Below are 12,001 nucleotides of genomic sequence, written 5' to 3' on the forward strand. Positions count from 1 at the left end.
AATATTTAATGCACTAAAGAGAGCTAAAACTACATAATTTCCTAATGATACTCTTGTTGCCACAGGGATGTTACGTTATGACTGGGAGGGTAGGTGTCTGCAAGACAACTGCTAAGAAGCGGTTCATACTATAAATTAGAGAACTACTGATATATAAGTAGGAATAAATAGCACAGTAGCAGTGCCTAGGAGCAACATCTATAGCAGGTCAAGGTGGCCAGCTGGTGAAACATGTGGACAATAACCCCTTACCTCCATTATGCCACTCCATAACTCCAGTTTTAGAGGTCCACTAAGAAAAGGTTCTTTACAGTATTTCAGGGGATGCAGGATTGGGGAAGACATGTTCCTCTGTTTTTTTGCATACCACATAAAAAGGAACCGATGTCTTTGTGAATTCCATATTGGATTATTGTCTGAGATTTCCTTGAAGAACATCCGGAAGTTTTAGATAATGCATTAGGATGGACATGGAACATGTGTCACTTTATCTGCTAAAAGATCTTAGATTTGAATTGCAGTGGCCTGGAGGGAAGGCTGTATTTAAATTTGTTTCCAGGATAGGTCTGAAAAAGCCAATCTTTTGAGATTCAGGGTATAGTACAAAGCTCTATTTATTCCATTCGTGGGCTGCTGCGATGACACGGAGTGAGCTGTGGTCGGTGTGAAATAGGTTTTATGTTTGTTTTTTTGCTTTTATCAACATTAGTTTTAATTGTGTTTTTACATGTGTCCAGACGCTTGCAAAGGATGCATTTTTATAAACCAAAAGATATATATATATTATATATATCTAACACAAAACAACTTACTTTTGAGCTATCTTCAACCAGCGGGTTACTTTAGTACGAATGCAGACACTAAATAAAGATCTGCCTACATAGCAAATATGTGTTGTCTTTCCAGAGGAAAAAGGCATGTTTCCATAAACCTCTGTTTTCATGTACTGTATAATTCCACACCCATCCACATGCCTATACAAGTTTACATAAGACTTCAATTTTCCTGTACTTATTCAGCATTCATTCTGTAGTCTGACTCACTCAGAAAAAATGCCTGAGTAGGATAAGAGTTGTGTTTTTTTAAAATAGGATGGATAAAAATGGACTGTTCTCTCCTGAAGTTTCATTAATGATGGGAAGATGGTACTTTATTCTGTAATGAACTTGGTTTTTAAAAGACACTGCAGGGTTTGGGCAATATACACAAAATAAATTTAAAATATTAATTGATGGGTTTTTATTGAAGGGAATTAAAAGGCTTTGTTGACAGAATCTCTTGCAATAGTTTTAGCATATAGGACCACACGCCGGCAAACAGCTATGCACACGCTAAATTTAAGTTCATATGTAGTGCTCTTGAAGATTGGGCCACATCCCCAGCTGATGTAAATTGTCAAACTCCATTGCTTTAATGCAACTACAAAAATTTAAACAAATTAAGGATCTGGCCCAATGAGACTACTGTGCTTAAATGTAAGCATTTCTTTAAGAGATTGCAGGATCAGAGCCTAGAGAACCAGATTCAATCCTGTTGAGGTCAAGAGCATTTGAAAACTGCTTCCCTGCATGATCTATCTGATTCTGTTGGGGTTTTTTTAGGGCTGTCAAGCATTTAAAAAAAAACTGATTGGGATTAATCGCACTGTTAAATAATAATAGAATACCATTTATTTAAATATTTTTGGATGTCTTCTACATTTCCAAATATATTGATTTCAATTACAAAACAGAATATAAAGTGAGCAGTGTACACTTTGTATTTATTTTTGATTACAAGTATTTGCACTGTAAAAAACCAAAACATATAGTATTTTTCAATTAAACTAATACAAGTACTGTAATGCAATCTCTTTATCATGAACGTTAAACTTACAAATGTAGAATTATGTACAAAAAAATGCATTCAAAAATAAAACAGTGTAAAACTTAAGAGCCTACAAGTCCACTCAGTCCTACTTCTTGTTCAGCCAATCACTCAGACAAACAAGTTGGTTTACATTTGCAGGAGAAAATGCCTCCCACTTCTTGTTTACAATGTCACCTGAAAGTGAGAACAGGCATTCTCCGGGCACTATTGTAGCTGGCGTCACAAGATATTTACGTGCCAGATGCGCTAAAGATTCATATGTCCCTTCATGCTTCAACCACCATTCCAGGGGACATATGTCCATGCTGATGACTGGTTCTGCTCAATAACAATCCAAAGCAGCGTGGACCAACGCATGTTCATTTTCATCCTCTGAGTCAGATGCCACCAGCAGAAGGTTTTCTTTTATGGTGGTTGAGGTTCGGAAGTTTCTGCATCTGAGTGTTGCTCTTTTAAGACTTCTGAAAGCATGCTCCACACCCCGTCCCTCTCAGATTTTGGAAGGCACTTCAGATTCTTAAACCTTGGGTCCAGTGCCGTAGCTATCTTTAGAAATCTCACATTGGTACCTTCTTTGCGTTTTGTCAGATCTGCAGCGGAAGTGTTCTTAAAATGAACAACATGTGCTGGGTCTTCATCCAAGACTGCTATAACATGAAACATATGGCAGAATGTGGGTAAAACAGAGCAGGGGACATACAATTCTCCCCCAGGGAGTTCAGTCACAAACTGAATTAACATTTTTTTTTAACTAGTATCATCAGCATGGAAGCATGTCCTCTGGAATGCTCGAAGTATGAAGAGGCATATGAATGTTTACCATGTCTGGCATATAAATACATTGCAATGCTTGCTACAAAAGTGCCATGCAAATGCCTGTTCTCACTTTCTGGTGACATTGTTAATAAGAAGAGGGCAGCATTATCTCCTGTAAATGTAAACAAACTTATTTGTCTTAGCAATTGGCTGAACAAGTAGGACTGAGTGGACTTGTAGGCTCTGAAGTTTTACGTTGTTTTGTTTTTGAGTACAGATATGTAACAAAAAAATCTACATTTGTTTAAATTGCACTTTCACAACAAAGAGTGCACTATAGTACTTGTATGAGGTGAAGTGAAAACTACTATTTCTTTTATCATTTTTACAGTGCAAATATTTGTAATAAAAAATAATATACACTTTGATTTCAATTACAACACGGAATACAATAGATGTGAAAATGTAGAAAAACATCCAAAATATTAAATAAATTTCAGTTGGTATTCTATTGTTTAACAGTGCAATTAAAACTGCGATTCATTTTTTTGAGTTAATCATGTCAGTACATTGACAGCCCTATTTTTTTTTATAGTATAACATTCCACCCTAACAGCCCAATCATGCCCCCATTAACAGAATGAGATCACAATTTCATGTTTTAATTACTAGATCTAATTTTTCTCACTTCTCTAATATGAAGTTGAAGAAACCACAGTCCTTGCTAGCCCAAATGACAACCGGGAAAAAAATCTTCTTTATGTTGTAGAGTACTGGAGCAGGATTTTTTTTTACTGGTTTCAGACATGTGATGGCAAGAAGAAAACAATCATTTTTAATAATTCATTGTGACCCATAAATGAAAATTGTGGGGGTGCCCAGTATTGAGGATAATTAGATATTGATTTGAGGGTTAAAGGGACATTCTTAACTTAAACATTGTTAATTTAACAAGAGTTAAAAATATTTGCAGATAGTAAACATGTCCATGCCAATTAGTTTTACAACCAAATTTTTCTGTTTTAAAAATATTCCTCTCTCCTCCACTGCGGTGCAAAAACCCCACAGAAACAACAAGGAAAGAACAGTGAAAATAACTATATAAGAAAATAACTATATAAGAAGATGTCACCTACACAAAGTAAACAAACTGAAAAAATGCTTTTAGATGTTACTGTACTTTTAGACTGAAGTGTACTTTTTAAATTTGGAATGTCCTTTTAGATCAGGCACTATTTGGGGATGGAGATGAAAATCAGACTCAGGATTTCTCCAGAAAAAAGGTTACACGTTTTAAAAAATAACTTCGAACGATCTTATACCAATGATATAAATTCATGTTTAATTATTACTGAAATACAGTGCTTTCATTATATTTACACATTTATAAATATAATACCATTAATCACTTCTGAGAATTACTTTTGTCATGTTTTCTAATAATGTCCATAAGATTATCACCTGTTACAAGACTGTTCTGTGATTGTGTAACTTTCTGTTGTTCTTTTCTCTTTTGGTCATGAAGATAAGGGGAGTTTAGCAACTGTGGAGGAAGAATCGTGCCTGTTGGTTTTACTCTCTTTACAACATCCCAAAAAAGCTTCTTGCTGTTGTTATTGATAAAAGTAATTGCAGTTCCACTGTGACCCAGCCTTCCTGCTCTTCCAACCTGCAAATGAAAACAAAGTTTATTTTAAATTGGCATTAGTAATCTATCTCCCTTCAGAATAAAAGAAGACTGCTTAAACTCCATTGTGTGATAGTTTAAAAATGTATTTTTGTTGCAGCAATACTGTACATTGGGTGTTCTTACATGAAACTGGATATATAGTAGGACTGTCAAGCGATTAAAAAATTAATTGTGATGAATGCGTGATGAAAAAAATTAATCACGATTAATTGCATCATTAATTGCGCTGTTAAACAATAGAATATCATTTATTTAACTATTTTTGGACATTTTCTACATTTTCAAATACATTGATTTCAATAACAACACAGAATACAAAGTTTAGAGTGCTCACTTTATTTTTGATTACAAATATTTGCACTATAAAAAACAAAACAAATAGTATTTTTCAACTCACCTAATACAAGTAGTGTAGTCCAATCTCTGCCATGAAAGTTGAACTTAAAAATGTAGAATTATGTACAAAAAGCCTGCATTCAAAAATAAAACTATGTAAAACTTTAGAGCCCACAAGTCCAATTGGTCCTACTTCTTGTTCAGACAATTGTTCAAACAAGTTTGTTTACATTTGCAGAAGATAATGCTGCCCGCTTCTTGTTTACAATGTCACCTGAAAGTGAGACGGGCATTTGCATGGCAATGTAGCATGGTCTTGTAGGCTCTAAAGTTTTACATTGTTTTGTTTTTGAGTGCAGTTATGTAATAAAAAAACCTACATTTGTAAGTTGCACTTTCATGACAAAGAGATTGCTCTACAGTCCTTGTATGAGGTGAATTGAAAAACACGATTTATCATTTTTGCAGTGCAAATATTTGTAATAAAAAATAATATAAATTGAGCACTGTACACTTTGTATTCTGTGTTGTAATTGAAATGGATAAATTTGAAAATGTAGAAAAATCAAAAATATTGAATAAGTTGGTATGCTATTGTTTAACAGTGTGATTGATCACAATTTTTTAATCGTGATTAATTTTTTTGAGTTAATCACATGAGGTAACTGCAATTAATCCACAGCCCTAATATATAGTATTGTCATGGGCAAGTGAGTACTCTGAATGCTCTACTAGCTCTTAGTTGTTTCACAAAAGTAGCGAGGTCTAATAGGTTGGAACTAAGCAAAACATCAAATATTGCTATATGGGTAAGCAGAGTTCCCATTCATTATTTCATTGACATTTCAGTTTTTTCCAACAAAAAATGAAAGAACTAATAATGTTTAGTATACACATATGCTTTAAAAAGGTATAGGAACTGAGATACTCCTTCACACTGAGGTGGAGAGGGAGAGCTATATAAACACCACTGGCAAATAGAGGCATTATTTTTTAGTGTTCCTCCATTAATTCAGACTGAAGGTTTGGTGTTTCTTGCATAGGATGGAGGAGAGATTCTTCAGAATTCCCTTCTCCCTGCCCTCCTAAAGGGAACTTTTCCGGAGGTACGTCCATCCCTATGCGTGCATCTTTCAATTCAAATCATGCATGGTCTTGTTTTATTTTTCCAACAATGTTTTAGCAAGTATCTCATGTATGTTTAAGATACACGTATCTCTTTACCTGATGTACGTATTCGTCCATGCTTGAGGGCATATCAAAATTTACAACCAGTTTGACATTGACAAGGTCAAGCCCTCGCCCAAGGACTCCAGTGCTTACTACGACTTCATATTTTTCCTGAAATAATCCCTGAAGGGTGGGAAACAAAATAAATTATAATTACTTTCTATGTATGCTTTATTTCCTTGCAATTCCCCTTTTGAGATCTGCTGTAAAAGGGCAAGATACTGTTGGTTCAAATAAAGGGCAGTGTCATAATTTGCACAACAGACTATTCTGCTGCTGAAAAAAGAAGAAAAATAGTGCCCTACTGTACTCTTGATTTATGTAGCACACACAGAAATAAAATTTTGTGATTCAGTGAGTCCTGCTTAAAATGATACAAAACACCAATTCAGCAAGGCACAAAACCAGTCACAGACTAACTAATGTTCAAGTCAATTCCCATTTAAAATAAATAATAATAATAATAGAGTAATCTAGAGTATTTAAAATAGCCACTTTCTTGAAGTATTAGTAGAAATACAATCTGTGCTCTCATTTCAGTTTTCCATAAACTCTAGCATTCATTGTGAAAACTCAGTAATACAAGACAGATGTAAGTACTTTCACTATGCATTTACTTCACCCCAAAGAACAATATTCTGAAGAATAAAAATTATGCCTGGAGTTTAAAAACAAACATTAAATCCAGTGGTCTCTGGAATTGCATTAGTCAGCTTTTATGTAAGTGACAGACAACGACAAGATGCCTACTTTACTAACTCATTAAAACTAAATTATCTTTTTAAAAATAAGATGGAATGTTTCATAGTGACGTAGAGATCTCTATTTTAGGAAGTACAAACCTGCAGTATATTTGTTCTTTCAGTTTGTGATTTATCAGAATGCATCGATATGCATTGTAATCCTGTGATTTTATGAACAGCATCACTCAGAAGATCTGCTCCAAGCTTGCAGTCCACAAATACCAATACTGGAGGTTTGAAGAGTTTCTTATCCTGTAAAATTAAAATAGTTGTGTAAAACCTACTGTATCAGCATAGTTTATTTCTGGTCAACCACAGCTATTTATTTTCAATTGCTCATTTTCTCTTCAGTAGATTTTATACTTTTTTTGAAACAAGCATATTTATTTTTTTTAAAAATCCTCCAACGCCTAATAAAAAAAGGACAAGATTTAAGCCCTAATCCTGAAAATACTTGCACACATGTGTAATGTTACTTATGAGTCAAATTAAACACATGCATAAGGGTTTGTAAAATCAGGTCCCTAGTTTGCCTTGAAACAACTTCAGAAATAATCTTTTTGAAGATGTATTTTAAATACAAAAATGGTGAGTTTTTAAAATGTGAAATAGATCTGAGTTTCACTTAAATGCACATATTAATCTCTTACATAACTGCAGCTAAGATTACTTCAGAATGCTCATAAAATAAACCTAGAATTATTGTGAGGATTAAGGCCCTCACGTCTTTTTGTTTTATCAGGGAACCCCCACGGAGACATTCTTGAATGTGGTGGGGCAGATAACGTACTGTCCATTACTGCTCGTTTGCCTCACACACATTTGCACTAGATAGGCAAGAGCTAAATTAAACTTTATTCACTACAAGCATAGAAATAATTTGCTAAATAAAACACTATACTAACATTTAATATTTCAAATAGTTTTTTCTTTTTAGATGGTTCTTCTACCCACAAGATAATCTGGCGAACATTGGAACATGGCAGATTCTTTTCTCCAATGGTTATTCTCACAGGATTCTGCAGAAGTTGATTTGCCAGCTGCTCAATGCCAACTGGTATTGTGGCTGAAACCAATATGGTCTGACGATCACTGGAGGTGTTTTCCAAAATATCCAGCACTTGTTGCTGGAAGCCCATCTTTAACATGGTATCAGCCTAAATGAAAATATTAATTTAAGACAGTATGATGTTTTTCCTAATAATTTTAAGTATAGTATACAAAAAGACACAGGGAAGCTCTGACAATCATGCACTATTCTTTAATTGACATAATCAACACTAGTGTAGCGACATTGTCACCACATTAAAATCAGTTCTGATTTGAGTAGTCAGAAGAAAAGCTATGAAGAGGGATAGACACACTTCTTCTGTTGACACTCGTGGGGCGCTGTGGCGGAGCTTGCGCTCCTATCAGTGATGTAAACTGACATGACTACAGCCACTCAAGCATCTTTTACATAATACTAAATTCACTTTTTAACCCTGAGAAGTATAAACTATATTTTAATAAACATTGTGTTTAGTTGACAATCAACCACCTCGCCTGGGACTCCAGTTAAACCACTTATTAGACACTATGGACCTAATCCAGCAAAGCATTCAACGACGTGCTTAACTTTAAAGCATATGCTAAATTCCAAGGAAGTCAGTGGGACTACACACAAACTTAAAGTTTAGGACTTGCGTAAGTGCTTTGCTTGATCAGGACCTATATTAGGCAGCCACCTTTTATTTAACAGTCAGAAATATGAGAGCTCTAACAGTGGCCATTATCACTGTATTTTGATAACACTTGTTTCTAATTACAGTATTTAACTTTATATGAACTTACTTCATCCACAACTACGATTTTAATACCATGGAGCTGAACAGAGCTTTGTTTTAAAATATCTAATAGTCTTCCGGGTGTTGCTATTATAACCTATCAGAAGAAAGCAAAACATTAGAAAAGCAAGCTAATATGAGTTAAAGCTATATGAAAATTGTATGCAGTCCTTGAAAAATAATATGTTTGACATTAGCACTTGCAAGCATTGGACTACAAAAATGCAAGCTTTCTGTTTTTGTTTTTAGTAGGGACAGAAAAAGGTGGGTGACTATCAAGGGTACGTTACAGTTACAGCACATTTGTACCAATTATCTGTATTTATGTAATTATTCACGTTCAAATGCAAAGAGACTTGACATTCCTGTACATGATTCTCCAAAGCTGTGTGTACCTGAAAACAAATGGAATAATTAGCCCTCTGAAGATGATACCTGGAATTTATGAATGCCTGCAGTGTGTTCCGTGCCACAAAAATCTAAATCCTAAAGTCAAGGAACTAAAGTGTTTCCTGTTGTAAATTATAATTCCTCACTTAAGTGGCAAATTATACCCTTTGAAAGCAGCAAACTTATAAAGACAAGAAATCATTTTGAAATCTTATTCTTTATATGTAAAATTCAGAAGGATACATATAAATGTTTCATATCTGTAAAGAAATGTATATTACTATTAGGGCTGTCAAGCAATTAAAAAAATTAATCGTAATTACTCACACTGTTAAACAATAATAGAATACCTTTTATTTAAATATATTTGGATGTTTTCTACATTTTCAAATATATTCATTTCAATTACAACACAGAATACAAAGTGTACAGTGCTCACTTTATATTTATTTTTGATTACAAATATTTGCACTGTAAAAAAGAAATAGTATATTTCAATTCACTTAATACAAGTACTGTAGTACAATCTCTTTATAATGAAAGTTGAACTTACAAATGTAGAATTACGTACAAAAAATAACTGTATTAAAAAATAAAACAATGTAAAACTATAGAACCTACAAGTCCACTCAGTCCTACTTCTGCCAATCACTCAGGCAAACAAGTTTGGTTACAATTTGCAGGAGATAACGCTGCCCACATCTTGTTTACAATGTCACCTGAAAGTCAGAACAGGTGTTCGCATGGCACTGTTGTAGCCGGAATCACAAGATATTTACATGCCAAATGTGCTAAAGATTCATATGTCCCTTCATGCTTCAACCACCATTCCAGAAGACATGCATTCATGCTGATGATGGGTTCTGCTTGATAACGACTGAAGGACATAAATCCACCTTGTGTAGAGATCAAGAACAGGAGTTTATTACGTACAGTGCTGACGGGAGTGTCACCTCACTTATTAGGCTCAGAGACACTGTCAATCAATTGATTACAATGGAATATATGGATTTTCATGGGCAGGGGAAAGTGACAGGGTACGCAGTCCCACACCCCCAGATAAGTTTAGCTGCAAGACATGATAGCACAGTAGCCAATGGTCAAGGTTACATAATGTCTCCGCCCATGGTCTCAAGTTAACAAATTAACATTTAACATTTAATTAGTACTTTAATAAATATTATTAGTATAAAATATATATGTTGAATTCTGCTTTGGGGTCCATAGGAATGAAGTAGCTCCTTTGATTGTCCAACAGATACATATCTAGGTGTAAAAGCAAAGAAACAGTGAAAGTATAAGGCAATAAAGATTGTCTTTCAAGTTGTTCATTTGTGTTTTAAGACAGGCACTGATCCCTGGGAAAGGGAGGAGGCCATATCTTATACTGACATGCTTGAACCTTTCATAAACTCAAGGTTGGATGTGTGGGAAGAACATCTCCCTACAGAAGAAACTAACAACAGAAACAGGGCTTCTTTGTTCTATTTACAAAAAGAAAAGGAGTACTTGTGGCACCTTAGAGACTAACAGATTCTATTTGTAACTTTAAATAAGACACAATTATTGCCCCCAACATCTGGCGTTCTGCTGACCAGGCATATCTAGCAAAAGCAAGTTATCTTTGGTTATTCTGCTTTCTCTTAGCTAATCACTATTTGCTAGGCCTCTGACCTCTTGACCAAACTCTGGACTTTGGGCCTGTACATAAATCCATATACCGGGTTATTACATCAGCAATGAATTTTAACCCTTCAACAATCCAAAGCAGTGCGGACCGATGCATGTTCATTTTCATCATCTGAGTTAGATGCCACCAGCAGAAGGTTGATTTTCTTTTTTTGGTAGTTTGGGTTCTGTAGTTTCTGCATCGGAGTGTTGCTCTTTTAAGACATCTGAAAGCATTCTCCACACCTCGTCCCTCTCAGATTTTGGAAGACACTTCAGATTCTTAAACCTTGGGTCGAGTGCTGTATCTATCCTTAGAAATCTCACATTGATACCTTCTTTGCATTTTGTCAACTCTGCTGTGAGTGTGTTCTTAAAATGAACATGTGCTGGGTCACCATCCGAGACTGCTAGAACATGAAATATATGGCAGAATGTGGGTAAAACAGAACAGGAGATATACAATTCTCCCCCAAGGAGTTCAGTCACAAATTTAATTAATGCATTTTTTTAATGAGCATCATCACCATGGACGCATGTCCTCTGGAATGGTGGCGGAAGCATGAAGGGACATATGAATGTTTAGCATATCTGGCAAGTAAATGCCTTGGAATGCCAGCTACAAAAGTGCCTGTTCTCACTTTCAGGTGACATTGTAAATAAGTCAGCAGTATCTTCTGTAAATGTAAACAAACCTGTTCGTCTTAGCAACTGGCTGAACAAGAAGTAGGACTTAGTGGACTTATAGGCGCTAAACGTTTTACATTGTTTTGTTTTTGAGTGCAGTTATGTAACAAAAAAATCTAAATTTGTAAATTACACTTTCATAATAAAGATTGGACTACAGTACTTGTATGAGCTGAATTGAAAAATACTATTTTATCACTTTTATAGTACAAAAATTTGTAATCAAAATAATAATATAAAATGAGCACTGTACACTTTGTATTCCGTGTTGTAAAAGAAATCAATATATTTGAAAATGTAGAAAAACATACAAAAATATTTAATAAATTTCAATTGGTATTCTATTGTTTAACACTGTGATTGTGATTTTTTTTTAATCGCAGTTAATTCTTTTGAGATAATTGCGTGAGTTAACTGTGATTAATTGACAGCTCTAGTTACTATAAAAATTCAGGAGCTAATCTTTACTGCTAAGGGTCTAGACTCATTGTGTAGAGCAAGGGTGCCCAACCTACAGCCCACCAGAGCATTTCATAACGCCCACAGCCTGCTTCAACAGCAGATTAATTCCTGTTTTGTGTTCTTCACTGTTTTTTTCCCCATTTTCTGTAATTCTGATACACATTTTATGCACTGATTTCTTTGTTTTTAAATAGACAATGCTATACGTAGAAACAACCCATCTAAATACATACAAAACAAGCTGAACTTAAAATATATATCAGTACAGGGGACTATAAATCTGATTAAAATATGTATAATCTGTTTGACCCACACAAGGTTGTGGCTTAGATTTATAAGACCCT

General features: G+C 34.7%; 1 protein-coding gene across 6 annotated transcripts in view; it reads right to left on the minus strand.

Annotated features, from left to right (window-relative positions):
* The window catches only part of DDX59 (DEAD-box helicase 59), a 69,785-nt gene that overhangs the window by 8,373 nt on the left and 49,411 nt on the right, over window positions 1-12,001 (minus strand). For 3 of the 6 annotated variants that reach the window (XM_073356791.1, XM_073356790.1, XM_073356789.1), the window contains exons 4-9: window positions 8,458-8,547; window positions 7,530-7,781; window positions 6,724-6,876; window positions 5,876-6,004; window positions 4,087-4,294; window positions 1,744-2,516 (exon numbers count right to left, since the gene is read on the minus strand). In XM_073356791.1, coding sequence (XP_073212892.1) covers window positions 2,275-2,516; window positions 4,087-4,294; window positions 5,876-6,004; window positions 6,724-6,876; window positions 7,530-7,781; window positions 8,458-8,547 — 1,074 coding nt within the window. In that variant the 3' untranslated portion in view covers window positions 1,744-2,274. Of the gene's footprint in view, window positions 1-1,743; window positions 2,517-3,294; window positions 3,420-4,086; window positions 4,295-5,875; window positions 6,005-6,723; window positions 6,877-7,529; window positions 7,782-8,457; window positions 8,548-12,001 lie in introns of those variants that run through there. The other 3 variants (XM_073356792.1, XM_073356793.1, XM_073356794.1) reach the window with 3 other exon arrangements.

This window comes from Lepidochelys kempii, chromosome 8 (assembly GCF_965140285.1).
Source record: "Lepidochelys kempii isolate rLepKem1 chromosome 8, rLepKem1.hap1, whole genome shotgun sequence".
NCBI lineage: Eukaryota > Metazoa > Chordata > Testudines > Cheloniidae > Lepidochelys > Lepidochelys kempii.